We start from the raw sequence: 27,209 nt of genomic DNA, 5'->3' as shown, positions 1-27,209 counted from the left end.
CTTCTTGGAATAAATACATAAAGTAAATGATAGCACGTCAATCCAGGGGAATAAAATGTACCTCAGGAAATAATAATTGCAACAACCCTAACAACATGAAATTTTTATATTATGTTAAGTGAGAAAAAAAAACTGGATGCAACAATGCATCTTTTGTGTGTTTACAATTTTTAATATATAATGAATAAATAACAAAAATGAACTTAGGAAAATGGAAACAGTAACCTAATTATGGATGAGTTAATTTCCTCTTAAAAGTATTCCTTTTTTTATATTACAGTTTTCAATAAATTATATATAGTAAGAAACCACAGTGAGTTCTATTTTACTATCATTAGACATCATTCTTGCTTCCCTCCACGCACATAACTGTAAAATCCCACTCTACATAAGACTCCCTTTAGAGAAACTGAAGACAGATTTTGAAAACATTTAACTATAAGAGTGAATAAAATTTATAGATTATGTTAATGCTTTCATTTTACTTGTAAACTCTATAGTATTCCCTAAAATTCGATGAAACTCACAGGGCCCTTAAGGAAGAGCTCTTGTCCTGTTCATTTTATTCTTTCCTCATCCAAACACTCAGCAAAATGAGATAGGCTGTCAGGAATTCACCTTATCAAATGGAATGTAGCCAAACTCTTGCATGCTTAAATGAATTGGATAGTGTTTTCCCCACTGCACTTCTTTAGGCCTCTGTACTAAGTTATTTTTTCTAATTTAAAATCATGCCTTTAGGATGCCTGGGTGGCTCAGTCAGTTAAGCATCTGCCTTCAGCTCAGGTCATGATCCCAGGGTCCTGGAATCGAGTCCTGAATTGGGCTCCCTGCTCAGCAGGGAGTGTGCTTCTCCCTCTGCCTCTGCCCCTCCACCTGCTTGTGCACTCTCTCTCTCTCTCTCTCTCTGACAAATAAATAAATAATCTTTTTTAAAAAGATAAAATCATGCCTTTGTTTTCATCTTATGTAAAATCTAGCCTCAGTAACAGGTATGTTCCTTCATCTTTCTGCTGACAACTGTTAAATTTGAAAGTGATGTGATTGGGTAAAACCAGCTAGCAGCTGAGAAGGTCGCGTTAACTTTTTGCATTTTTACTGAGAAGTAAAATTTCTGCTTAGAAATTGACAGCATGAGTCCTTATTGAAATAGTTTTACTAATGGCAGAGGACAAATTCTTTTTCTTAGAGTAGCCTATGGATTCCTTTCTCTTCTGCAGGTGGACACACTTCTTGTCTCTCTCCCAGCCTTCTCCCTCTACCAGTTTCTCTCCCTTTCTTCATCCCTCTTTTTCCTCCCTTAAATGATCTGCACTTCTAGATAAATGTCTTCAAATTAACTTTTATTCAGATATTTGCGTTTATATTTACACATACAAATGCACACCTACACTCACACCTGTACACATATGTTATGGCATCCTCGTGTTTTGAGAGGCACAAACAACTCTCCTTTTGCTCACCTTTGTACCTCTGGAGCCTAGCAGACCCTTCCATATATGTTCTTTGAAAGAACGAATATGTGAATTGAAGAATGAACAAATGCTCTTCCTAGTGAGGAAAGAAATAGTATTGAAGACCAACAAATGATTAGAAACTCATAGTTTGCCTGTCCACATTGACTACCCCTTTGCTGGAATCTTCAATCGTGTCACTTTTGTTGGTAAATATTTCTTTTTCTCCTTTGCTTCACCATTTGCTGCCAAACCATGGCCTTTAAAACTTGTTTACCTTTTTTTTATTAACATACAATGTATTATTTGTTTCGGGGTACAGGTCTGTGATTCATCAGTCTGACACAATTCATAGCACTCACCATAGCACATACCCTCCCCAATGTCTATCACCCAGCCACCGCATCCCTCCCACCCTCCTCCACTCCAGCAACCCTCAGTAAAACTTGTTTACTTTTTGGGGCGCCTGGGTGGCTCAGTCGTTAAGCATCTGCCTTCATCTCAGGTCATGATCCCAGGGTCCTGGGATCCAGCCCCGCATCAGGCTCCCTGCTCTGCGGGCAGCCTGCCTCTTCCTCTCCCATTCCCACTGCTTGTGTTCCCTCTCTCACTGTGTCTCTCTATGTCAAATAAATAAATAAAATAAAATAAAAAAACTTGTTTACCTTTTTATTTTCATACCATCTCCTCTTTTCCTTTTGAAAAATATGAACACTTAAGAATCTGTAATTCCATCTTCTCCTTTGAACAAGGACAGCATTTGGTTTACACCTCTCTTTCGTCATTTATCTCATCTTGCTTTGTCATTTGGCAACTTGACTTTTCATCCCTACTCAGTTTTCAACCCTTTTAGGAAAATAATGATTTTTTTTTAAATCTCTGGTATTGCCTAGATCGGTTCCTAGAACATCATTGACAATGGCTGAATTGAAGTTTGAATTTGAAACATTCTCTACAATGAAACACAGTTAAAAATGTTCAAACAATATTTATCCAAAGATGGAGAACAGAAATGATTTCAAAAGAGTAAGATGCTCAAAGGGCACCTGGGTGGCTCAGTAGGTTAAGCATCTGCCTTTGGCTCAGGTCATGATCCTGGCATCCTAGGATCGAGCCCCGCATTGGGCTCCCTGCTCAGCGGGGAGTCTGCTTCTTCCTCTCCCTCTGCCTGCTGCTCCCCCTGCTTGTGCTCTCTCTCTGTCAAATAAATAAATAAAATCTTTTAAGAAAAAAAGAGTAAGATGCTCAAGGAAAAACCATATTTATTAAACTTCTCTGAGGCCAAATGAGCATTGCATTTTATACAGATAAAAAGACTTTGGTGTTCCTAGAAAATTAGGTGTGCTATACATTGTAAAAGATTGTACATATTCTTAGAACACGATTGCCTTTGTATTGGGGGTGGGGAGGGGAGAGAATATACAAGACCAAATCAAACATGTCTTTGGTTGGTGCAAGCAGAACAATGTAAATTCCTTATTATGTTTATAAATCCTGAACTTGGAGTCCCAGAAGCACTTTGGAGATCTGCTGGGGTCCTGATGTCATCTTGCTGCTCTCTTTTTCCTCCCCTCCACTGTTCCACAGTATGTGTATGGCTGATTAATTTGCCCATTTCCTCAATTTAACTGTGAGCTTTGGATGGACTTTGCCTCATACTTAGTCCTACACAGAGAGTAGAGAAGAAAACATTTTTATATTGTATTGTTGATGCAAAGTCCTATAGTGAATAATGATTTGAAGAAGAGAAAACTTCTATTGGCTACTCTGGAATGTATGAATAAAATTTCATCATCTACTTTAGTATTTTTCAAATGCGACTCCTCCCTAGTGGATAGCAGGTAATGGGATGAATTGGCAGAAGGCAAGGGCAAAAGTTGAGTCTCTAGGCTCCCCAACTCCACTTGAGTTCAATATCTTTTTTGTTAGGACTTCTGTAGTTTAAACAAAGTTTTACGACCAGAGAGTTTTTGGTATTTGTTGTTCTTGTTGCTTAACCACAAACTAACTTCATTTGAAGTATCAGTGCAACTGAATCATGCTGAAGAGGGAAAACAAAGGAGCTGTGGAAATAAGGCTTATCTGTGCCTTAGCAATTATTATAAAAGAGAAAAATAAGGAAGCCGCTTTAAAACCGAGAGAAATTAGTATTGTATTGTTTGAGTGTGTGGTGATGGAAAAGGACTTTTAACTCAGCCTACAAAGGTCAGAAAGGACAAAAAGCTATGTTTGAACAGGTGTTTTGAGACCTTTGGAAGTGAGTTTGTAATTTGAGTTGCATTCAGAGACAACAGGGGTATATCACTGTAAAAACTAACCAGTCACTGTGCCAGGACTTTCTGCAAGAAGACTTTTGCATGCAGAAGTCAGATGGGAAACGTGTCAAACATGCTTACTCTTGAAATATTGTTGGTAGATAAACCTCACGTCAGAGATCCTGCTGGCCATGTACATTTTATTTGATCCTGCATCTTTGGCTTGAGCCACCTCTCTCTTGGAAACATTCACTCTACCTTTACTCCATTTGAGTGGAAAAATGAACTTTTGATCACGTTTCTTTGCCAATGTGTTTAATCAAGTCTTACCATGTGCAAAATACCAAAGTGGTTGAGGATGTGGGTCTTTCCATTGAGTTTCTAATGCCTTGACCCAGGACATAATTCATTTACTCAACATGGAACTACTGAATTCAACATGTTCTAAATATTGTGGTGCAACAGATAGACAATTGTTGAGGAAATAAAGAGCAAAGACTTTGTCGAACACTGTTTGAGCTACATTCACATACCGTTATCAGTTCTAATATGTCCTATGTTTTACTTTCTAAGGAGGCCTTCCTTTTCTCATTTATTTAAAGAAGACTTATTTTTTATTAACTTAGGAGTTTTTAGAATAAAAATAGTAGGGGCGCCTGGGTGGCTCAGTTGGTTAAGCAACTGCCTTCGGCTCAGGTCATGATCCTGGAGTCCCGGGATCGAGTCCCGCATCGGGCTCCCTGCTCAGCAGGGAGTCTGCTTCTCCCTCTGACCCTCCTCCCTCTCATGCTCTCTGTCTCTCATTCTCTCTCTCTCAAATAAATAAAAATAAAAAAATCTTAAAAAAAAAATAAAAATAGTATGCTGACTCCGGAGACTTTAATGATTTCTTTGCACTGACGATCTGTCATAATGCAACACCTGCATGCTCTTCTTCGTTGAACCATAAAGATGAACAAGAGTCCAGTCTTGAGAAGGGGTCCGTTCACAGTTTCTGTTATTTTGGATTTAATATTAGGTGACTAAAGAAGCATCCAGTTCTCATTAAGTTGTATCCGGAATGGCAGTATGAGGAACAAAGGAAAAAGAAACATGCTATTTCTGAACTTGATGCCAGCCACCCTGCTTCTCTTTGATCTGGTTTGGTATGTTAAAATCCCAGTTAATGCTGTTGACAAGTATGTACACTTGCAGTTGCCAGTCAGGCCTTAACTTCCACACTTCCACAAAAGAACTGCTGGAGAAGTTCTGGCCCTGAGAGGGCTGCTGGGATATAAGGCACCTTTGACTAAAAAACACCACCTCGCCCCTCTGTGTGGTGTGCCCTAAAATGCAGCAACACAGCCACCGGAAGGTGACTCTGAATGCAAAGGTAGAAAGAGAAAATTGCGGGGTTCGTGGTTGCCAGGACAGGGTTACATAAAGTTGGCCATATAATTGCAATCACGCTGGTAAATCAATACATGTTGCCATGGAGAGATGGCTATAAGAGGAAAAACAGATGGTGGTGGTTGTGGTGGAGACAAAGAAATAAGATCCCCAAATCTCCTTCCAATGTAAAGGTTATATAGAATTCGACAATTCAGGGAAGAATGTCATATGTATATTTTGAAGACTTATGTTACCATTTTAGCACGTCAATGCAAAAATATACCATTAAAATCATCGCGTTAATTCGTCTCTTTATTTCCCTTATGTCCCAAGTCAAAAAAATAAACTCCCCCACTTTACCTGTCAAACCATTGCCCTTATTTCATTCAACTCATGTAAATACACATTTTACTTACTACATCTATCATGATTTAAAGCAAGATTGCCCACTGAATATTTTCACTGCAAAAATAAAAAGTATCCTTTCTTTCTCTGAAGAGAATATTATTTGACAAATATTTATCATACAGCCACCAGATGCAAAACACTGCTATATTCCTTACATGTGGGCCACCTGAGAAAAACATGAGCTGACCCAGGCCCTGGATTACTAAAACCTTCTATCTCATGCTACAGTTTTGCCCTCTAATGTTTACATAGTGAGAATGAACATGCAGTATTTTTTCTAGTCACCATAGTCTGATCCATGATCTTCTAAAAACACATAGATTAAAATGAAAAATCAGATTTTAATCACTATTATAAAAGAAGACTTCTACTTTTATTTGTTCTAACGTGTAGTATGAAACAGTAACATTCCCTTGCTGGAGAACTAGGTGAGTGCAATTTTCCACTTTGTCTCAAAACATATAGATGACCTATGTCAGTAATGTCCTAATAAAACCTATCAGTGGAATTTTGTTTCCTTGAAACAAAATATTTTTCTTTGTAACTCTGTAAGAGGAACATGTAATAGAGGCAATATAATACTTGAGATCAGAAACATCTTCGAAGACCTATTTCTGGCAATAGGGTAGAATAATTTTCCTGAACATCACTGATATTAGAAACAACTGTAAATGTCAGATTTAAAAAATGTTTAGTTGCATCAATGAACTAATAAAAAAATAAGTTTTTCTAAACCTGAGCTTTTGCCAGAAAAACCTTTTCATAGAGCTGGAACCCCAAACAGCTATAGCTTCAAAGTGAAGGTGAGAACTAGACCCAAGCCTCCCAACCCACCCACCCAAAGGTAAGTAAAATTATCTTCCTCCAATCATGGTACTACATGGAGAAAAATAAAAATTACTCCTGAATGTTCATAAAATAGATTAGTCCTCACATGGATTGGTAAGCTAAACTCACACCACTTGGGTGATCCAGAAAATCTATAAGCAAAGAATTTAAATTCAAGTAGTAGTAGGCTATTAGTGTCTCAAGTCACCTGGCAAATACAAATGAAAATCCAAAAGCAAATAAAAATCCTTTTGGAGGTTTTCTACTTTAAAAACAAATAAAATTTCCCACAGGTAAAGTTCCAAGGAACTAGACTCAAAATCAACAATTCAGAATATACAGAGAACCAAGGCACCATACCTGTAAAGCAATAGAAAAAGCAAACTGAATTAAACAAGCTGAATTAAACCCACAAAGATATCAGAGATAGAATATGAAATAAGTATAAATTAATATAAATAAGTAAAAGAGAGGTTTAATGTAAGAAAAGAGCAAAATGACTGAGCACAATTGAGGAAAGAACCATATACAATTAACAGAAATAAAAATATATAATATTAATTTTTTAAAACTCACGGATGAGTTTAGAAAATTCAAAAGAATGGAAGGAAATGAATGGGAAAATATTTTTGAGGATATTATACAGAATGCAGTAGAAAAAAATAAGAGTTAAGAAATGTAGATGAAAAGAGAGGAAGATGTAATGAGTTCTATGTGCCTGTGTGGAGTTCTGGTAGGAAAAAAAGATAAACAGAAGAGGTCAAGTGTAAGTATTTGAAGAGAATTTTCACCGAGAAGTTTTTAGAACTGATGAAAAACACCAATCATCAGATACTGGAAAACCAAAAATTACCAAGAAAGATAAATTAAAAGACATCCAAACAAAGATACATTATAATCAATCATCAAACTTCAAGGACGTAGATTTTGAAATCTATTGGTGGAGCAGGAAGGAGACATTGTGTTCAGAGGAAAAATAATTATCTCACTTGTTACTAGCACAACTATGATCCCACACATTTTTTTAATGTGCAGGAAGCAAAATATACTTGACATTGTTTTTAAGTATTTGAATGAAATAAATATACTTTCAAGTGAAGAAGAATGGAAAGAGTTTGCCACCAAGATACCCTCATTTAACAAATTCGAAAATGTATTTTTCAGAAAAAAAAAAAAGTTTTCCCACAGAAAAAGCCTTAAGAGACAAGAATAAATGATGAAGAAGATGACATATACGTGGAAAAATCAGATACAAACATTGACTAAATAAAAAACAATAATAATAATGTCAATATAGAAAACTATACATAAAAAATTGTTGTTTGGGGAATTATAGTGTTCTAAAGTCATTATATTGTTTGGGAAGAAGAGAAAGATAATGACTAACTGTAGACATTGATAACTTACGTATGAATATGCTAAGAAGTCTAGTGCAATTGTTTAAATAAAGAAGTAGAGTCCATATACTTGAAACCAGTGAGAGGAGAAAATAGAAGGAAAAAGATGACCATTCCAAAAGAAGAAAATCAGAAAAAAGAAGCCTAGAAATGGCAAGAAAAATAAATACAAAACCAGGATAATAAAAGCAATACAAACATATCATTAATCACACTAAATATAATTGGACAAAATGCTTGACTTAAAAGACAAAGATTCTCAAGTTGAATTGAAAAAAGCAAGTCCAGTTATATACTTCATACTAGGTATGAATGGAAATTGGCTAGCTTTCTAATTTTTCATTTGTTTCAGTGTGATTCTTGATATATTAAGGATTGAAATTCTAACATTTTATTTTGTATTTTGTTTCTCACTTTTTTTCATTTCTCTATTTTCTTTTCCTGACTTCCTGTGGGTTACTTGAACATTTTTCAGAATTCAATTTTGATTTATCTATAGTGTCATTTAGTATATCTCTATGTAGAGCTTTTTTAGTGGATTCTCTTGGGGTGACATAATTTACCTCAGTCTATTGGTGTCATCATTTTATCAGTTCAGGTAAAATATAAAAACCTGACCTCATTTTTTTCCCTTTACCCTACCCCTTTAGTAATATTGTTATTTTAAATATTTCTTCTACATATATTTGGAACCACAACCATGTTATAAATTTTGCTTCAATCATCAAATATACTTTAGAAAGTTCAAGAGGAGAAGGAAAGCCTACTGTATTTACTGGTATCTCTGCTTGTTGCGTTCTTTCTTCTTTCCTGATGTTTCAAGAGTCCTTCGTTGATCATTTTCTTTCTGTTTAGAGAGCTTCTTTTAGCCAATTTTTTAGGGTAAGTATGCAGATGACAAATTTTCTTGATTATTCTTTATCTGAGAATATCTTGGTTTCCACAAATTCCTGAAGGATATTGTTGCTGGGTATGAGATTTTCAGTTAGCAATTCTTTTTCTTTCAGTATTTGAAAAGTATTGTGCTACTTTGTTCTGGCTTCCATAGTTTCTGGTGTTAAATGAGTTGTTAAAATTATTTTGCCCTATAATTTAAGTGTTGTTTTACCCTGGCTGCTGTCAAGATAATTTACCTGTCTTTACTTTTCAGAAGTTTAATTATGATGCATCTTGTCATGTATTTCTTTGGATTTATTCTGGTAGAGGTTCACTCAACCTGTTCAATCTCTAGGTTTATTTCTCTTGCTAGATTTGGGAAGTTTTCAGCCATTACTTCATCAAATGTTTTTTCAGTCTCACCCTCTTTGTTCTCTCCATCTGGGAGTCCAGAAATGTTAAACAGAATGTTTAACAGAAATGTTAAATATTTTGTTACAGTTTCACAGGCCCTTGAGTCTCTGGTCATTTTTTTTTTCAATTTGTTTTCTCTATGGTTTTCAAATTGAGTAATTTTTATTGTTCTAGCTTCCATTCTATTGCTTCTTTCCTCTGTCCCCTCCTTTCTGTTGTTGAGCCCATCTGCTGAGCTTTTTGTTTTAGTTATTATGAGTCCTGAAATTTCCATTTTGTTCTTCTTTATAGCTCCTATTTTTTTGCTGAGAATTTCTATTTTTTGCTAAGCTTTCTAATTTTTCATTTATTTCAAGTATGCTTATAATTGCTTATTGAATCATTTTTTATCATGGCTGCTTTAAAATCTTTGTCAGATAATTTTAACATCTCTCTGTTTTTGGTGTTGGCATCTATTATCTTTTTCATGGTTCTTCCTGGTTCTTGGTATGACAAGTGATTTTAAAACCTGGACAACTTTGTATTATGTAATGAGACTCTGGATCTATATAAACCTTCCATTTTAACTGTCTTTTTGGTGACATTGCTCTAGCAAGAGAAGAGGGTAGGGCAACCTTCAAGTGGAGTGGAAATACAGATTTCCCTTTCAGACTCCATTGATACCTCTTTACTGCTAGGTATGAATGGAAATTTCATCTCCACTGGCACCAGGGTGGGAATAGCCTCATTACCGCTGGGCATGGGGGAAAGTGCAAACTCTCCACTAGTTTTCAAAGGGAGAGATGCCTCGTCATTCACCAAAGGGAGAGATGCCAGGTAGGAGTGGAAGTTCTAGCTCCTCATGTGGTCACCACGGTCACTCCAGGGTGGAGAGCACCCATTATTGGCTGGCAGTGATGGAAGTCTCAACTCCCTATTTGGACTTCTCGGACACTGTCCTTGCCTTATTACATTTTCACTAGGGCAGAATTATAGGCTCCTCACTCTACCTTCTTGGCATCACTGAGGGAGTGGCTGCACTTTTTTTGTGTGGTGTTTGACTGGAGTAGAGTGGTTATTGCCTAAAAGTTTTCTCTCTTACTGAGCTAGCAATGCCCTTTTCCTGGTCTTTGGACTAGAGAGAACAAGTTTTGAAGGACTTCTTTGTCTGCACCCACTGGCATTTCTGAATTACCAGCTTTATAATTCCAAGTCTGGAGTATATGCAGCAAAAAGAAAACCCAGGGAAATCACCATCTATCTCATTATTCCTCAGGTTGCTATTCTCTCCACCTTTCAGAGTCTTATGTTTCTTTAAAATGTGATGTCTCAGGTTTATAGATGTACTTAGCAGAATAATACAGAAAAGTATGCCTCCTCCATCTTCCTGCAGGAGAAAATCTTACCTGTTTTGTTGAGTTACTTCCTAGAAATTATTGAATTTATTCTTACAACCTTGCTACCACAGATCAGAAAACAAATTCATGAAGCAGGCACGAATGAGAAGATGTCTGTAAACTTTATAAACTGTATATATATTTTTGATAAAAAATTTAAGCCATATAGGAATTAATGTAAACCTTCAGGGCAAGGCCATACTATGGTGTAAAGAATCAGGACTCTGGAGCCTGATTAAGCTAGGTTCTCATGTTGATTCTTGAGTGTATTAGTTGCCCTCTAAATCCGTGTAAAATTAAAGCAAAAATACCCTCTTTGTAGGGTATACTATAGGGTATATGATACAGAATGTAATACCTACCACACAGTAGGTGATTAGCAAATATTGGCTCCCTCTTCTTCCCCTAACTTTATCAGAAATGGAAATAGATTTGTAAAAACAATAGTCCTTCTTTTATTTTAAAATATAAAGCTCTTTGAAGGGTGCCTGGGTGGCTCAGTCATTAAGTGTCTGTTTTCGGCTTGGGTCATGATCCCAGGGTCCTGGGCTCGAGCCCCGCATCAGGCTCCCCACTCAGCGGGAGGCCAGCTTCTCCCTCTCCCACTCCTCCTGCTTGTGTTCCCTCTCTCGCTGTGTCTCTCTCTATTAAATAAATAAATAAAATCTTTAAAAAAAATGTATAAGGCTCTTTGAGACATAGGTCAAAGTATCACAAATATGTTCTGTAATATTAGCATGTTAAGGCTCAGTATGGAAAGGTAATTATAGTAATTGTACATAAATTGTGGGGAACAGCATTATCCCTACACAGAACATTACAATTATGGATCCTCAGTAGAAGCAAGGGAATGAGTGGGGCTGTGATAAAAGCTCAAGATGTTGAAAGTGTATCTCTGTATGATCGGCATACCTGCACCAGAACTCATAAAATTAACACTTACTCAACCCCTGTCACTAAGAGGGGGCCCAGAAGACAGATCATAGGATAAGTTCTGTTTTATTTAGTCTGTTTGTACACTTACAATCTAAAACACTGGGCGCTAAGAGGCTGATCAATCTTCGCTGATCCTTTGAGAAATATCTTAATGTCCAAAAAGTTTGAGCATGGTTAAAAAGTGGTTAAATCAGTTTGTCCCCTGAAACTTTGAAGATGAAAGACACCCATATCAAGTTAATGAAGACCACCTCACCAAATTAGATCATAGCTATTGGGCAGTGATAGCTGTGAAGAAGAAAATGCAATGCAAGTTTACATCAGAAACACCTCAGACATTCTCAGAGGTTTTCACTAGTTTTACCACCAAAAATATGTTCCACTGTCAGAGGTTTGCAGCACCTACCAGCACCCTCCCAGAATATGGACAGCAACAGGATATTCAAGCAGCTGCTACATAGTGCATTCAGGATAGCAAGAGAAAGGCAAAGAGAACCATAGTAAGAAAAAGAAACAGTTGATGGTGTTAACTTACTTTAACACCATCAACTGTTTGTTGCTTAAAGTTAATTGTACACTCTAATTTTCAAATGAGAAGAACTTCTCTATAGCATGGACGCTTTGACATGTTCAAGTTTTTTGGTTTTTTTTCTGTATGATTTTCGAAAGAAGAAACATTTAATTTCATTCCTAAATGAAAAATCTACTTCTTGCTGAAAATGTATACTTTAAAGGAATTCTTGAAAGAAGGCATTCTTGCAGGTGGTCTCTACTACAAATAAAAATGTGAAAAGGCCTTGAAGAAACTTTTGGCCCATAACCCTCTCTTCTGTCTTCTCATGCTGGGTTGCCATTTAAGTAAAACCTCCATGGGAGTCTTAAATGCCACGGCAGGCATGTTCTCACCAGCTGTTTGTGGGATTGTATAGGTCACCCAGCCTAGGGGGTTCAACTTTAGTGTTCTTGGATCCATTATGGCTCCACTGGAGGATTGAAATTCAATCTTCAATCACTGTTCTGTAACAAATTGACACTTTGGGCTTTTGCTAAAATAGTTGCCTTATTCCTGGCTTGAGCTATTCATGGACTGTAACTGCATTTTTTTAAGGTCGGCTTCTGCTTGGCAAAGTTGGAGGAGTTAGGCTGTGGGATAATTTCTGGCAGGGGAAGGATACTTAGAAGCTGAATCAAATGATGAAATCACACTGTTTAGAGGTCAAGGGACATCCTTGAACAAATACAGATTATTCCCTTATGCCTAATTTTTGCAGAATTCTTACTCAGAGTATTATTGAATGAGCGTATCCTCCCCCTAGTTTGTTTTTGGCATGGGTTTGTCTTGCATCAGTATCAGTGTCTGCAGCACCAGAAAACAAGTATGAAAACCACTCTCTGGATAAGAACCTATTGGTAAAGGTGTGCCTGGGTGGCCGGTTACGTGTCTGCCTTCGGCTCAGGTCATGATCTGACCAGTTCCACATCCGGCTCCCTGCTCAGTGGTGAGTCTGCTTCTCCCTCTCCCTCTGTGATCTCTCTTGCCCTCACTCTCCCTCAAAGAAAATAAATAAAAATCTTCTTTTTAAAAAAAGAACCTATTGGTAAATGTAAGAATCCTTTTAAAATGTTTGCTGCTAAAGCATTTTAAAAGTTTACTTAATTATAAGAAGCTCGTTTCTTATAATTAAACCCCGGAGCTTGAAAGTTTGTATATTTAGCTAAGCTAACTGGGTTGATATAAGAAGACTAGTGTTTAAAATAATCCCTAACAGTAGGTAACCGAGAAGTTATTTTTAGTAGGCTTTAGATTTCCTTAGAGCATGTTTTTTACCCAGTTCCTACTATTATTTCAGTTATTCAAATTATATTTGGCTTAATCTAAATTGACTTTTTATGCACATATTGACAGAAAGGAGGAGGTTCCCATACCTGTATTGAGTTCAGTGGCAAAGTTCACAGTTCCTTGCTTTGAGGTATTATCAAAGTCACAATCTACTGGTGTACCATCCACACTAGGTTGTAATCCGTCTTTGAAGAAAAAAAAAAAAAAAAAGATAGGGAAAGCCCACAGTTGGAATATGTAATAGGATGCTCTGTAAGATTTGTAAGGAGTTCAAACACATCAGCTTCAAAACTGTAATCTTTCACCTCACTTTTAATGATTGTAACAGTATCCACCCAGCAAGTTTTCTTTAGGGTCAGAGCAAAGATGTAAGCCAAGTTGACCTGGGTTCTCCTTCACCTCTCACATATAAGTGGCCATTAAATTTCATTCTTGAATATTTCTACACTGTCTCTGTTCTGATTTCCCTTGTCTTTCTTCTTAGTTCAGGGTTCCATCGTCTCTCATGTGAAAATTGCAATACCTTCCACCATGTGCCCTACCTTCAATCCAAGTCTTACTTTACCCCCATTACCTCTCTATTCCCATTACAAAACAGGATAAAAACACTTCCAAACCTCTGACAGAGGGGTTTTCTAAAGCATAATACTGTTTATGAAACTCTTTTATGCATGAGATAAAACCTTTAATGGCTTCTTAACAAGGTAAAGCACAAACTCTTTAGCCAGGAACAGCTTGCTCTTCATCTTCCCCTGAAGAAGTATCTTCCACAGCATGTGTGCTATCCTAGTGCTTAGCAAACGACAATTCTTGACCAACTGGTAGGTTGGAAACCAATTTAGTTGGTCTAGACTTGCACTGCTAATGAGATACAATAGAATAGATCGGACTATGGCACGCATAAGATTAAACATGCTTCTTGATGTTTTGTTTCAGTATGTATGCTGTCGATGTAAAATAGTGTGGATTAAGGTAAAAAGCGCGTGCACACACACACACACAGAATGAGAGGGGGAGAGAGAGAGAGAGAGTGGGGGAGAGAGAGACATGATGGGAGAAAGCACAAATCTTTTTCTTAAGTAATCCATGTTTGCTGAGTAAAATTTTTAGAAAAACTTAAATAGCAATAATGTTTAAATGACCAAGATTCCAGTATTCGGTTACAGTTTAGACAAGTGGATTTAATGTTGTATGTTTCTACACACAGATTTACATGGATAGCCACACAACCATTTCATACACATAGTAGGGTCTCAAAATATGTTGATTGAATGACTAGATATGTTTCTTGTTATCAAGTAGAATGTCATTATATGTACACATGATTTTGTCCTACATAATATATTATGATCAGTTTTTTTAAAATCAATACATATCGATCTACATTATTTTATATGGATATGTAGTGGTTCATCTTATCAACATATACTTTTAATATGTCATAATATCGGACACTTAGTTTTCTATCCCCCTTCATTATGAACATCACTTTTGTGAACATCCTTATATGAGCAAACATGTGTATATATATATATATAGTGTATATATGCACACATACACACACATATACATATATGTCACACAGACATATGTGTGTATGTGTGTGCATATATATGTGCATCAGGCACAGATTTAAGTGTCTTATATATATCAACTCATTCAGTCTACAAAACAACATGATGAAATAGATTCTATCATTTTACAGATGAGGAGCCATGACACAGAGAATTTAAGTATATTGGCCAGGGTCACATGTTAATAAGTGACAGTCAGGATTTGAGAAACTAGCCAGTCTGTTTCAAGGGTCTATGTACCTAACACTATGCAATGTTGCCTCGACTTGTCCAATTAAGATAAATTCCTGAAAGTAGACTTAAATTTAGTGGAACTAAAATTGTCATTTTATGGCACTCTGAAATGTTCTGCTGTGCCTTTTGCTTTAATTGTTCTTTAATTAATTTAACAAACTGTTTAATTATTTAATTGATTGTTTTAATTAATTGCTCTTTAATTGTATTTCATTGTTAATTTAATTGCCCCCACTCTTCTTTGCATGAAAAGTTTTGACCATTCTTTGGGAACCATGCTCAATAGGCACCTTTTTTGTAAAGGTGTCTTAAACATGCTGGTCATACCAGGCAGAGGTTAAAACACTTTTCTCTGTGTTCCTATAGCTCTTTACCACAGTATATATATTTTATTAGAATTATTTGGTCTATGTCTTTCTTCCCCACTAAAGTATGAACTAGCTTCTCCAGTCCAAGAATTCTGCCATTCATCCTTATACCCTCAGAGCAACTGTGAAGTGGTACATGCTGAACAAATGAATGAATTTACACAAAAGAAAAGATAATTGGTTTTAGGTTCAAAAAACTAAATCTAAAAAGAAATCACCGATGACATTCTAGTGATTGGATTAAAAGTTATTTTTAAAACTATTTTATACTCGTCTCTCCTGTCTTTCTGCATTACATTCATTAATCATCTCATATATGATCTGGTATCATGTGGTTTTTGTAATGCCTGCCATTCAAAGCATACTTTGGACTCTAGAAAGACCAACTACTACAAATTCTCTTTCAATTAATTCTTCTTGAAGAATCTAGCTACATAAACACTAATGGTCATTCAGCCACTGAAAGGGTACTAAAAATCAAGCAACAGAAAAAGGAGGTGATATATTAAACTTGATTTGACTTTCTTCATTTCACTAAATGATTGGTTTCTAGATTCAATGGAATAACCTTTGCCATCGAACCCTACCGAAGATAATACAAAACCAGGCAGAAATTGTGAAGCCCTTAACATTATTCCTGTCTTTATTGGATGAACCAAATCACGAACAGGCCATATCTAGAATTCTTGGATACACTAGAAGAGGAACACATACCTCCTAAGGCTTGGTTACCTATCTACAAACACACAGAAACTTCTCTGGAATAGCGCCTACTTTAGCATCGTGGTAAATCTCCAAGTTGTTAGAACTCTTTGTGACATGGCTCTATGAAACAGAATCATTATATAAATGCTACTGATCCTTTTTTTAGAGCCATGAAGAAATATTCACAAAGTAGAGCTTGAAATATAAGACCATAATTTGGCCTAGGACAGGTCTGTGAGCATACAAGTTGGGCATTATCACCTCCAAGCATGAAAAATCCTCTGGGAGTTGAGTAGCCATGAGATTTTAGAGATGAGAATATCAGTCATACAATATGCTTTAATTTCTCAGTCTTTTATAGAACTATGGTTTGATCAAATGCTTTCTTATGATTCTGCCAACATGAAGAACCTTGTTTTGATCCTTTTTATTGTGTCTGCCTCCAGTGAGCAGGGGAAAAGTCCAAGGGGAATGAGAGCAAAAGCCAACTCACTTTTCTTACTGGGAAGTTGAATCTCTGAGGGTACTCACTCCTTAAGAATGAACATTCTAACCCAGCTTTTGTTTGAGCAGAAGCTTATTGTGTAGACCCAGCCTAGGTAAATGCCTAGGGAAATGTTTGGTCACTTGGAGTTTTTATAGCTCTTTAAGTATAAATTAATTTTCACAATTAGTAATAATTATGAGCAATTAAACAAAATACCATGTGAATCATTAAACATAATATATGGATCAATAAAAAAGTTACTGTGTTTTAAAGGTGCTCCTATTTGTGTGGACATAAAATAAGGAAGCAGAAATATTTCTTGAGTTATTGGTATGTGTGGTTAAAGTGGGTTGCAGTTAATGATTCATAGATTTATAGGGAATATTCCCACCTTGGAGCCTGGTAAAAGGAAATGCCTGACCCTGCAGAAAGAAGTTTAAAGCACACTCCATTCCCATTGCCATACATACAGAACATTAAGCCTTTCCCAACTCTTGTTAAATATGCTTTATATGATCAAATTGCACTTATATTTTGTTCCATAAGCATAATGAAGACTTTCAAACTTTCTACAATTTGATTCTGAAAGCTATAATCCAGTAAGCAACATTTACATGATAATGAGTATGGACTATTTTACATGCAGCCCCAAGTATGAGCTAGGGTTACATTTCTCTCCAATAGTTCCAATGGTTCCCATCCCTCTGCCACTCAAGGAGAATGTTTGAATGGCTTCTTCATATTTACATTCAAAATAACTCCCCATTCTAATTTGCTTGGTATCTTTGAACCATGCTTTCCTTGCATCACTGATTTGGTCCTCTTTCCTCCCTCCCTCCCTTTCTTCCTCCCTTCCCTCCTTCCTTCTTTCTTTCCCTCTCTTATCTTTCCTTCCATTATTATTAAGATTCTGATTGAATTTATTTTTTATCTTATTAGGAAAAGAAACATATCCTTTTTCCTCATATTCTTATAGCTTCCAGAGTCTTACCTACTTTACGGTTCACTTAGAAATTATTTCATTGTTCTTTAGATCACTGCTTCCTGTTTTACACGGGTGACTGGTTGGTTTTTTGCTTTCCCTGGAGTGTCTTATTGCCTATATTTTCTTGAATTCTCTACATTTATACCTCAAATTCTTCAGATGTCTCGGTCATTCTCTTCTTAGCTATGGCATCTCTGCTGGTACCATCTTTGAGCCCTCCATTCTTCTGTGCTCATCAGGTCTGGATGCTTTCTGTTCATGCTACATTGCACATTTGATCACTTCCTTTCATTACCTTTCTGAATCAGAAGCACTCTTGTCTACGTGCTGTATTCAGTGGTGCACAGGTAACGTTTAACAATAGATTCTCATAACAAACAAAACCCTGATTTTTAGCATTTCCCAATGTCCATGTTGTACATATTCCTGTAATGGTTGATGTCAAGTTCCCAACTTGAGGTCACTGACCATGGATTTGGGAAGAGATGCACCCAATATGCACTCCCGGGCCTGCTCCATTGATGAGAACCATTTTGACAGAGATTTCTAAAATAAATTCATCCTCTGTGAGTTAACAAAGCAACCTGGATCTCATTTAACTTCATTTAGTGGCTCTGGGTCATTATTATTAATGTCAAGCTCTAAGGCGTAAGTGGTGTCTCTAGAGATTATGACATTTAGAGAGAAGATATTTGCCTATAAACTAAATGACAAAATAGCTTAACATGGAAATTAGATCAAACAATCAAGTAAAAAAATGCAATGGTGTTCTGTTTATTTTGGAAGGGCTTTTTGTTGTTAGTTGACTTTTTAAAATACAACACAGTTGACCCTTGAACAACAGGAGGGTTAGGAACACCAACCCTCCCCACCCCCCACAGTTGAAAATTCAAATATAACTCTTGACTCTCCCAAAATTTAACTACCAATTGCCTACCGTTGACTGGAAGGCTTATAATAACAGAAACCGTCAATTAACACATATTTTGTATGTTTTATGTATTATATATTGTATTCTTACAATAATGTAAGCTAGAGAAAAGAAAATGTTATTAAGAAAATCATAGAGAAAATATATTTACAGTGCCATCCTGTACTTATCGAAAAAAATCCTCATATAAGAACCTGTGCAATTCAAACCCGTGTTGTTCTGGGTCAACTACTGAAACTTACTTTTCATGGTTTGAAGAGTTATTAAAGCTGCCTCTCTTTTAATACTCGATATGATCCCCTACCTGTTTAGATTTTTTCTGACCTTTGATTTGTGCTCTTATCTCATGTCATCATGAATCATTTTTAAGTAAGTTATCAGAGAATAAATTTAATAGATACAGTGTCTCCAAGAAAGCAAGCAGATTTTCTAATAAGTGGTGTTAATTCAGCTTCTCTTTCATTATGTGTGTTTTCTTTAATATCATAAAAAAGAATGCTATCCATGCATCTTCTGACAGAAAAGAAAATGGATTTCCCTCTGTTTGAAAAGTTCACTTTAAAGGTTTTTGTGATGCGTGACAGCTTTAAAATAGGGTTGCTTTTCAGAATAAATTGCCTGCAGCTGCTCTTCAAGCTTTCTTTTTTATCTGAGCACATCCATCCTGTTTGGACATAAAAAACTGCATATTTACATCGCTGATGGGCCAATAAATAAAATGCTGCATTTTTAGGGGAACGTTCCAGGGAACTAATTAGAGTCACAAACAAACAGGGGATTGAAAACTGAAAACATGGTGCTGCTTCTTACCTCGCTCTGATTATTTTGCGTTTTAGCCATTTCTGTGCATCCTCTCATTTGTGTGAGCAGGGGATGGTGACAGATCACTTGATGATCAGGAAATGCCCATGAAATGAATGTGGTTCTGGTGTGGTTCTCTTTAGGCGTTTGATCGTTTCTCTTCTCCACAGCTTGCTGAAGGTGAATTTTAACCAAGGTAAATTCAGCTTTCTGGATGGAGGACATTTCTTTATGTCCAAGGAAATTAAAGCTATTCAGGCATACACCTGCCACATAACTAGAAAAATACCTAGGGTACCATTTTCATTTCAAATCTGCGGTTTCTAGTGCCACCAACATAGCTAATCGTTGGATCATTTTATTAGAATTACTATTTTATCAAAGTAAATCTAGAAAAATGCCTGAAGTGTGTAAAATTGGTATCCAAATACAGCAGGTGGAACTATAAAATGTTTAGATATAGAAAACAATAAATATCATTTTAATATGATAATGACATTATTGGCATTCACTGGACTATATGAAATTTATCTGTTTCATCAACCATACACAAATTATTTAAGTGTATATTTTAATACATTGTATAATTGATTAAAATGTAATTGTATATAATGCAAATGTAATAAACTGTGGCATGTCTACAATTGTAATGGTTCCGTAATTTTTAATTCTCTATTCAAAATGGATTTTGCCTAATCTAGGATGAATTTTCATGTAGGTATATGATCTCAATAAAATATGATCCAAAGGAATTACTTAACTTAGTTTTACATGGAAGCCTTGAGCCCAGAGCTAAATAAATCAGTAAGCTTCATTTTGAAAAAGTGGTTAGTCATTATCATCAGTGATGGACTGATGAAAGTAAAGAAACCAAACATATTTGGTAATTTATGTTTCTTACAAGAAGGCAGGCGTAAGTAGGAGATTTGAGTTTTTGTTTGTTTTTTTTTCCAAAATCATATACCAGTTCTAGCATTCAAGCCTGTAGTTATTTTTTTCTAGTGTGTTATACTAAGCCAATCATTTTACTTAAAAAAATGATGAACTCAGGGGGCGCCTGGGTGGCTCAGTCAGTTAAGCATCTGCCTTCAGTCTCAGATCATGATCCCAGGGTCCTGGGATCCAGTCACATCAGGCTCCCCGCTCAGTGGGAAGTCTGCTTGTCCCTCTCTCACTGCCCCATCCCCCTTCTTCTGTATGCTCTCTCTCTCTCTCAAATAAATAAATAAAATCTTCGGGGTTTTTTTAATTTTTTAAAAAGATTTTATTTATTTTTTTGACAAAGAGAGACACAGAGAGAGAGGGAACACATGCAGGGGGAGTGGGAGAGGGAGAGGCAGGCTTCCCGCAGAGCACGGAACCCTGATGTGCGGCTCCATCTCAGGACCCTGGGACCATGACCTGAGCCGAAGGCAGATGTTTAACTACTAAACCACCCAGGCGCCCCAATAAATAAAATCTTTTAAAAAAATGATGAATTCAGGGTGTTTGGATGTCTCAGTCAGTTCAGCAGCTGTCTTTGGCTCAGGTCATGATCTCAGAGTCCTGGGATCAAGCCCCATGTCAGGCTACCCCCTCAGCAGGGAGTCTGCTTCTCCCTCTGCCCCTCCTCCCCCTTGTGCACTCTCTCTCAAATAAATAAATAAAATCTCTTTTAAGAAATGGATGAACTCTTATCACAGAATATGATACTCTAAAATATCTGCCGGGATCTTCTACTGAGAAAATGATTTAAGGAGTATATGTCAAGCTCTCCAGATAGGTTTAAAATCTCATTGTTCTTTATAACTTCAAAGTTATCTTAGCATATTTTCAGAAAGAAGTTGCATAAAACAGTACATGAAATGGGTGTCACAACTCTAGTGATGATGATGTCCATAAGTGTGATTGAATATGGAGACTTCTCTAGGCATGAAATAAATATTAAAATGGTGTGATGATGCTTGGATTAGACGCTAATGGACTCTCTTTGCTTTATTTTAGCTCTCAGCATTGGAGAGGCAAATCTTTGACTTCCTTGGTTTCCAGTGGGCACCAATTCTTGGAAATTTTCTGCATATAATAGTCGTCATATTGGGTTTGTTTGGAACCATTCAGTACAGACCTCGATATATTGTGGTGGTAAGTTTTATTTTTATCCTGTCTCTTGCTACAAAATTACTAAAAGAAGATTAATGAAGTATCATTAAGTTGTTCCCTTGGATATGATGTGGTATTGCTGTTCGAACCTTTAGGTATTGAATTCTGTTTGGAGATGCTAATCTGGGAAAAATGACTCAGTGAATGTTTACAGTGAGATCAAAGCAACATGAGTGTAAGTGTGAGACACGTAGTCTGACACACCATGTAACTGAATTCAAGTTTCACAAGGAAACAGGGTTTGGATAGAGTAGGAGATCTGGCTGTGGTCCGGATTCATGATGAGACATAAATGTGCATTAACTGTCATTTCCATGATACATGTCACTAAAAAGCAAACCTTCATAGCCATAACTGTTTACTAACTGATAACAATAATATAACTGATAACAATAATAATATTATGTTTTAGGACATTACAAATGCATGTACTGAAGGTTATTTAGTACTCATCCCTAATGTATTTCATACTTTATATCATTGAACATGTCTCCATTTTTTAAAGATAAACTTGAAATGTTAATTCCATACTCCAACTATACCAAACATGGTCAGGAGCTGCTCTGTTGCAGGGCAATTTAATGAAGTGTATGCTGTATTCCACAATTGAATGGGAATTATTCACAGTAATTGGTGTTCTATAAAAGAAGGCAGTATTTTAGGCTACATGTATAAGATTGTGAGAAATAAGCCTATATAAGTGATTGTAACTAGGAATAACATACCTAAAATACTCATTGAGCCTAAATAAATATAGTGTTCAGTAGGATTAGTGAGTATTTTCTTGCAATGCAGGGACATTGCCTCACTAGAAGAAAACCATAGACTTAAACATATGCCCTCTTTCAAATTTGATTTAATCCAGGCACAACTATGGAACGAATAAAGCTACACGTTTTTCTGTGAATGCATTAATTCTCTATTTTGAATCTCAAAATCGGCTTTTTTGTATCTTTCCCCATATCACAGAGGTGAACGTAATTGACCCACAGCCGAATCTGAACTCAAAATGACTGCCCGGGGCGTTAGGAGAGTTTGATATCACTCAGACAGCTGCAGGGACTAAATAATTTCTGCTTTACTTTTATTCTCTGAAAGCCAGCCTCTGCTAAGGCACTGTATAATCTGCTAGAAGGATGTCTCATGGAGTCGGACTTGCAGCATAAAACACTTCAATATGCATAATATCAAACTATTATATTGGATTCTGTTTTCTAGTTTGTTGCTGTAAACACAGCACTTTGACTCACTGCGGACTTTTTATTTTATGATGTTGGTGTTCCGCGGAAGCCCCAAATGCCAGGTGGCTGTGAAACCAGTCGCCTTTCTGGAATGAAGCTGTTGGTACACATTAGTGACATTACCTAGTCCTGTTGAGCGTGCCCTCTACATACGAGCTCTACACACTCTCACACAGCTACTGCCTTGTTGAAGCTTCTGCTTTTTCTTTCCAGGATATGGACTTCCTGCCTGCTTTCAGCCTTCCTACCTTTCAGTGGTGTCCTTTGCATTTTCCTAAATCACTGGCTTAAAACTCTTTGCTAGCTCTTAGCCGGATAAAATCTAAGAATATCCTTGGCTGACCACCTGACCAAGCATGGATCTCACAATCAGTCTGTCCTCTCTCCCTCCCTTCTTTCCTTCTCCCCTTTTCTGCTCCCTTCCTACCCTCCCTTCTTCTTCTTTTTTTTTTAAATTTTATGTATCTAAGTAATCTCTACACCCTACGTGGGGCTCAAACTCACGACCCTGAGATCAAGTCGCACACTCTTCCGACTGAGCCAGCCAGGCGCCCCTTAACTTTCTTCCTCCTTTTCTTCATTAACTTATTCGTTCAAATCCTATTTATTAGGTTTCTGCCATTAGGTTTCTACCTTGTTTTAAGTGTGGGCTATGTTGATGATCAAATACAGACCAGGGGTCTGTGGAAGTGACGAAAGGTGATGAAAGGACTGTTTTCCCCATGTAGTTCCTTATCCGTTCAGAGTCCACTCATGATAGAACTGGTGTCTTTTCTTTCTCTGGTGTCTTTTCTTTGCTTGCCTCTCTCCCTTTTCCCTTTTGTGCATAGGAGAAGGCGGATTTAGATCTTTCAGAATCTTCAAGAAAAATCTATTAGAAAAACAATCCATGTTTTTGCTCATGTTGATTTTCTCTTTTAATGCGGGTGGCAATCAAATTTCTACCTTTTTTGTTTGTTGGTTTGCCATCTTATTTAAGACCATATCCCAAGACAGGGAGAGAAAGAACGCAGTGAATTGATGGGAAAGCCCTCCATACCAAAGATGCTATTGGGTTTAATTTTCACAAATACCTATGGGCATGTGTTAGCATCCCTAATTTTACAGACCAGGAGACGTTAAGTGACCTACCCCAGGAACCCAGATGGTTAAGTGGCAGAACCGGATGTGTTATTGTTAGGTTCTTGAAGTTGATTTATCATGATTTTTATACTTTGTTTCACTACCAGATTCCAGATTATATGGTGGCATTGCTGGTATAAATTTTGATATTGAAAATGATCCTGCCCTGCCACCTCAGCTGATCACAGAATATTGTTACCTGTGTGGGATTCCAGATTACCTCTTGTTCTTTTTTTTTTTTAAAGATTTTTTATTTATTTATTTGACAGAGAGAGACACAGTGAGAGAGGGAACACAAGCAGGGGGAGTGGGAGAGGGAGAAGCAGGCTCCCCGCAGAGCAGGGAGCCCGATGCGGGACTCGATCCTAGGACCCCGGGATCATGACCTGAGCCGAAGGCAGTCGCTTAACCGACTGAGCCACCCAGGCGCCCTACCTCTTGTTCTAAGATAGGTATAAATTGTCCATTGGGGAGAAATGGTTGAAGAGTCATTAATCCACAAGCATGGGAAATGTGTTCACAAAGAGTGCGTTTGATGGGAAGATCAGGTTGTTATTGGAAGGATGGCTAGGCCATGTTACCTTCTTCACACCACGGGCAGTTCATCCCTGAGTTGTTCCCATGAATCCTTTGGTTTGGATCTACCACTGGTGGCCTGGGATTAATTCTAGTATGAAAAAGTCAGAAAACAAATATGGCGTGTGTCAGGTTAGTCAAGGTGTGCCTCAGGAGGCACCAACTTTTCAGCGGCAATGAGAGGAGTCCTGGATTAGAAATTCATAGTGCCTTTTCACTGAGCAGGGAAAGAGCTTTTCGATTGCAGGAGATTTTTTCTCCAACTCACCTGCAGTATTCTTAGCCTCCTCTGTTGGCTGAAACAATCACCCATGATGCCGGTCAAATTTAATCCATTTCAAAGTAACAGACATTTTGGAGCACGGAAACACAGAGGGTAAGTTACTGCCATTTCCGACAACAAACAGGGTTTATCACAGTTGAATTTAAAGAATTAAATTCATAAACCCTCATGAAAATGGTTATGGTAAAGGACCTCACAGAACAAGCTCTACAGTGTCTATCGGCAAACTGCTGGCTTCCCGGCATGGAAAATCAAAGCTCATAAAACTGCTCCTTTGCTTACCTCTTCTGCCCACCCCACTCCCCTATCTCATACCAGCCATGCTCAACTACTGTGTTTTCTAACGACCACATGCTGTTTCTTGCCTCCTCTGTTTGCACACACTGTTCTTTCTACCTGGAATGCCCTATTCTCCTTGCCCTCTTGGAAAACTCTTAATAATGCTTCCACTGAATGGCCACGTCTTAGGAGTTTTGCCTGAGCACTCTGCTCCAGGATAAATGCCTCCTCCTTTCTGATCCCGTGGATCCTGGTGACACCTTCCACCCTAGCACTCTGCACAGCGACAGTGCTTGCTTCTAGCCTGTCTCGTTCCATTCACCTGTGTCCTGCTGGCAGGCTCATTGCTCCTACCCATTGTTGTATTCTAGGTATCTCCTGGTATGCATGGAGCTTTAAAGATACTTATACTCGAATGAACAAAGAATAAATGAATTAAAGGGTATTGGATGAAATTATTTTATAGGATGGACTGGACAGTGGATATCAAGGTCAGTTGTAGGTTTGAATGCACCTTTTGTGTTTCTTGGACTATAGACAAAATGAAGCAGAAAGCATAAAGTACTGTTCTAGAATCAGCTGTTTCCTCCTGCTTATTCCTATATCAAATATTTTAAATCTGACATAGAAATTCCAAAATGAGATTCTGCCCTAGAATTATTTAAATCTTCATTATTTCATGGGCAGTAATTTAATTAGGTAGTTTTAAGTTAATTTAAATGCAAAAGCATTAGCTAATTTAAATTTTTTGAATAAATACCAACTTTGGAAATTAACTCAAAACTGCTTTTAAAAATTAAAAAGAAAGCCAAGTTAATTTGCTAGGTCCACAGTTTAGTAATTGGGACTTTTATGCCAAAGCTCATGTGTAAACAAGAACTTGTGTAATTTGAATTGTTAACAGGAAAATTTCCCTGCTATGTCACCATAAACCTCCTTCCTGAGCTTCTACTCAGCATGACAGTTAAGAGTGTCCATTTTCCATTTAATTGGTCCTATATTAAATCCCCTCTATCAATTATTGGGTGTGAAGACTTGGGACTTTAATTTGTCCCATAGTTAACTTCATATGTAAAAACCTGACTCAGATTGTCTTTAAGAATTATATTATGTAATGTATGTGACTTGCTTAACATAATCTAACACAGAGTAAGTGCTTGGTAAATGATTGAACTGTTCAATATATCTTTTTTTGCTTTCACTCTGCTTTTTTAGCCATTAAAATGAAGGGGATAGCACATTACTCTCTTAAAGTTCTTCTGGAAATGAATACTAAACTCCAGAAACTGTTAGAACAATGAGTGACCAGGAAATCTACTTTTTTAAAATTATAAGTCTAACATATTGTGCGTAATACTATATCTGATTGATGCACATGTGAGTAAATGAATAAATGGCCCTTCTGGTAATTGGAAAACAAGCTCAGGAAGTAAAAATAATTCACGTTATAGACTAATTGCTCAATGAGAAAGAAATAGACTGCAAGACTTCCAAAATTCATTTCAATTAAAAAACTGAAATATCTTTGTAAAACCATGAAATATTCAGGAAGCTACTTAGAGCACATGGACAATTTTTTTTCATCTTATAGGCTTTATCTGTGTAAATTAGGATTTAAAATATGTGTACTGAACATAAGCAAAGTACAACAAATAAAAAGGTAGCTAGATAATTACACAGAGGGGCGCCTCGTGGCTCAGTCGTTAAGCGTCTGCCTTCGGCTCAGGTCATGATCCCAGGGTTCTGGGATCGAGCCCCGCATCAGGCTCCCTGCTCCACGGGAAGCCAGCTTCTCCCTCCCCCACTCCCCCTGCTTGTGTTCCCTCTCTCGCTGTGTCTCTCTCTGTCAAATAAAAAATAAAATCTTTAAAAATAATAATAATAATTACACAGAGTAATTTTTTACATATATTGGGAAGTTTTTTCTATACTGCAAGTATATGTATTTGGGTATATGAGCATATAGGCATGCTCCATGATAACCAAAAGGTATTTCTTAAAAATGAAGTCATCTCTTTTTTAATTCTTATTTCAGTTGAATTATAAATAAAATAACCCATGTCAAAAAGAATACATATATTGGGGCACCTGGGTGGCTCAGTAGATTGAATGTCCGACTCTTGGTTTCAGCTCAGGTCATGATCTCATGGCTCATGCAGTAGAGCCACATGTCTGGCTCTGCCCTCAGCAGGGAGTCTACTTGAAGATTCTCTTCCTCTGCCCCTCCCCCCCTTGTGTATGCACACGAAACAGAGTACATATGTTGTCCTAACACTTCCTGCGTAGGTAAATGCCTATGGATGTGTTTGTATGGCTAGAGATTTCTTTC

General features: G+C 37.1%; 1 protein-coding gene across 2 annotated transcripts in view; it reads left to right on the top strand.

Annotated features, from left to right (window-relative positions):
* NKAIN3 (sodium/potassium transporting ATPase interacting 3) overlaps positions 1-27,209 on the top strand; it is a 631,576-nt gene that overhangs the window by 313,581 nt on the left and 290,786 nt on the right. For both annotated transcript variants that reach the window (XM_064588280.1, XM_045896497.3), the window contains exon 2: positions 21,224-21,361. In XM_064588280.1, coding sequence (XP_064444350.1) covers positions 21,224-21,361 — 138 coding nt within the window. The remainder of the gene's footprint in view (positions 1-21,223; positions 21,362-27,209) is intronic.

This window comes from Mirounga angustirostris, unplaced genomic scaffold (genome assembly GCF_029215605.1).
Source record: "Mirounga angustirostris isolate CCGP_5_RB_7025 unplaced genomic scaffold, mMirAng1.0.hap1 SCAF_4, whole genome shotgun sequence".
Lineage (NCBI taxonomy): Eukaryota > Metazoa > Chordata > Mammalia > Carnivora > Phocidae > Mirounga > Mirounga angustirostris.
Note: the sequence above shows the minus strand (reverse complement) of the source record. Positions and strands in the feature narration are given on the sequence as shown.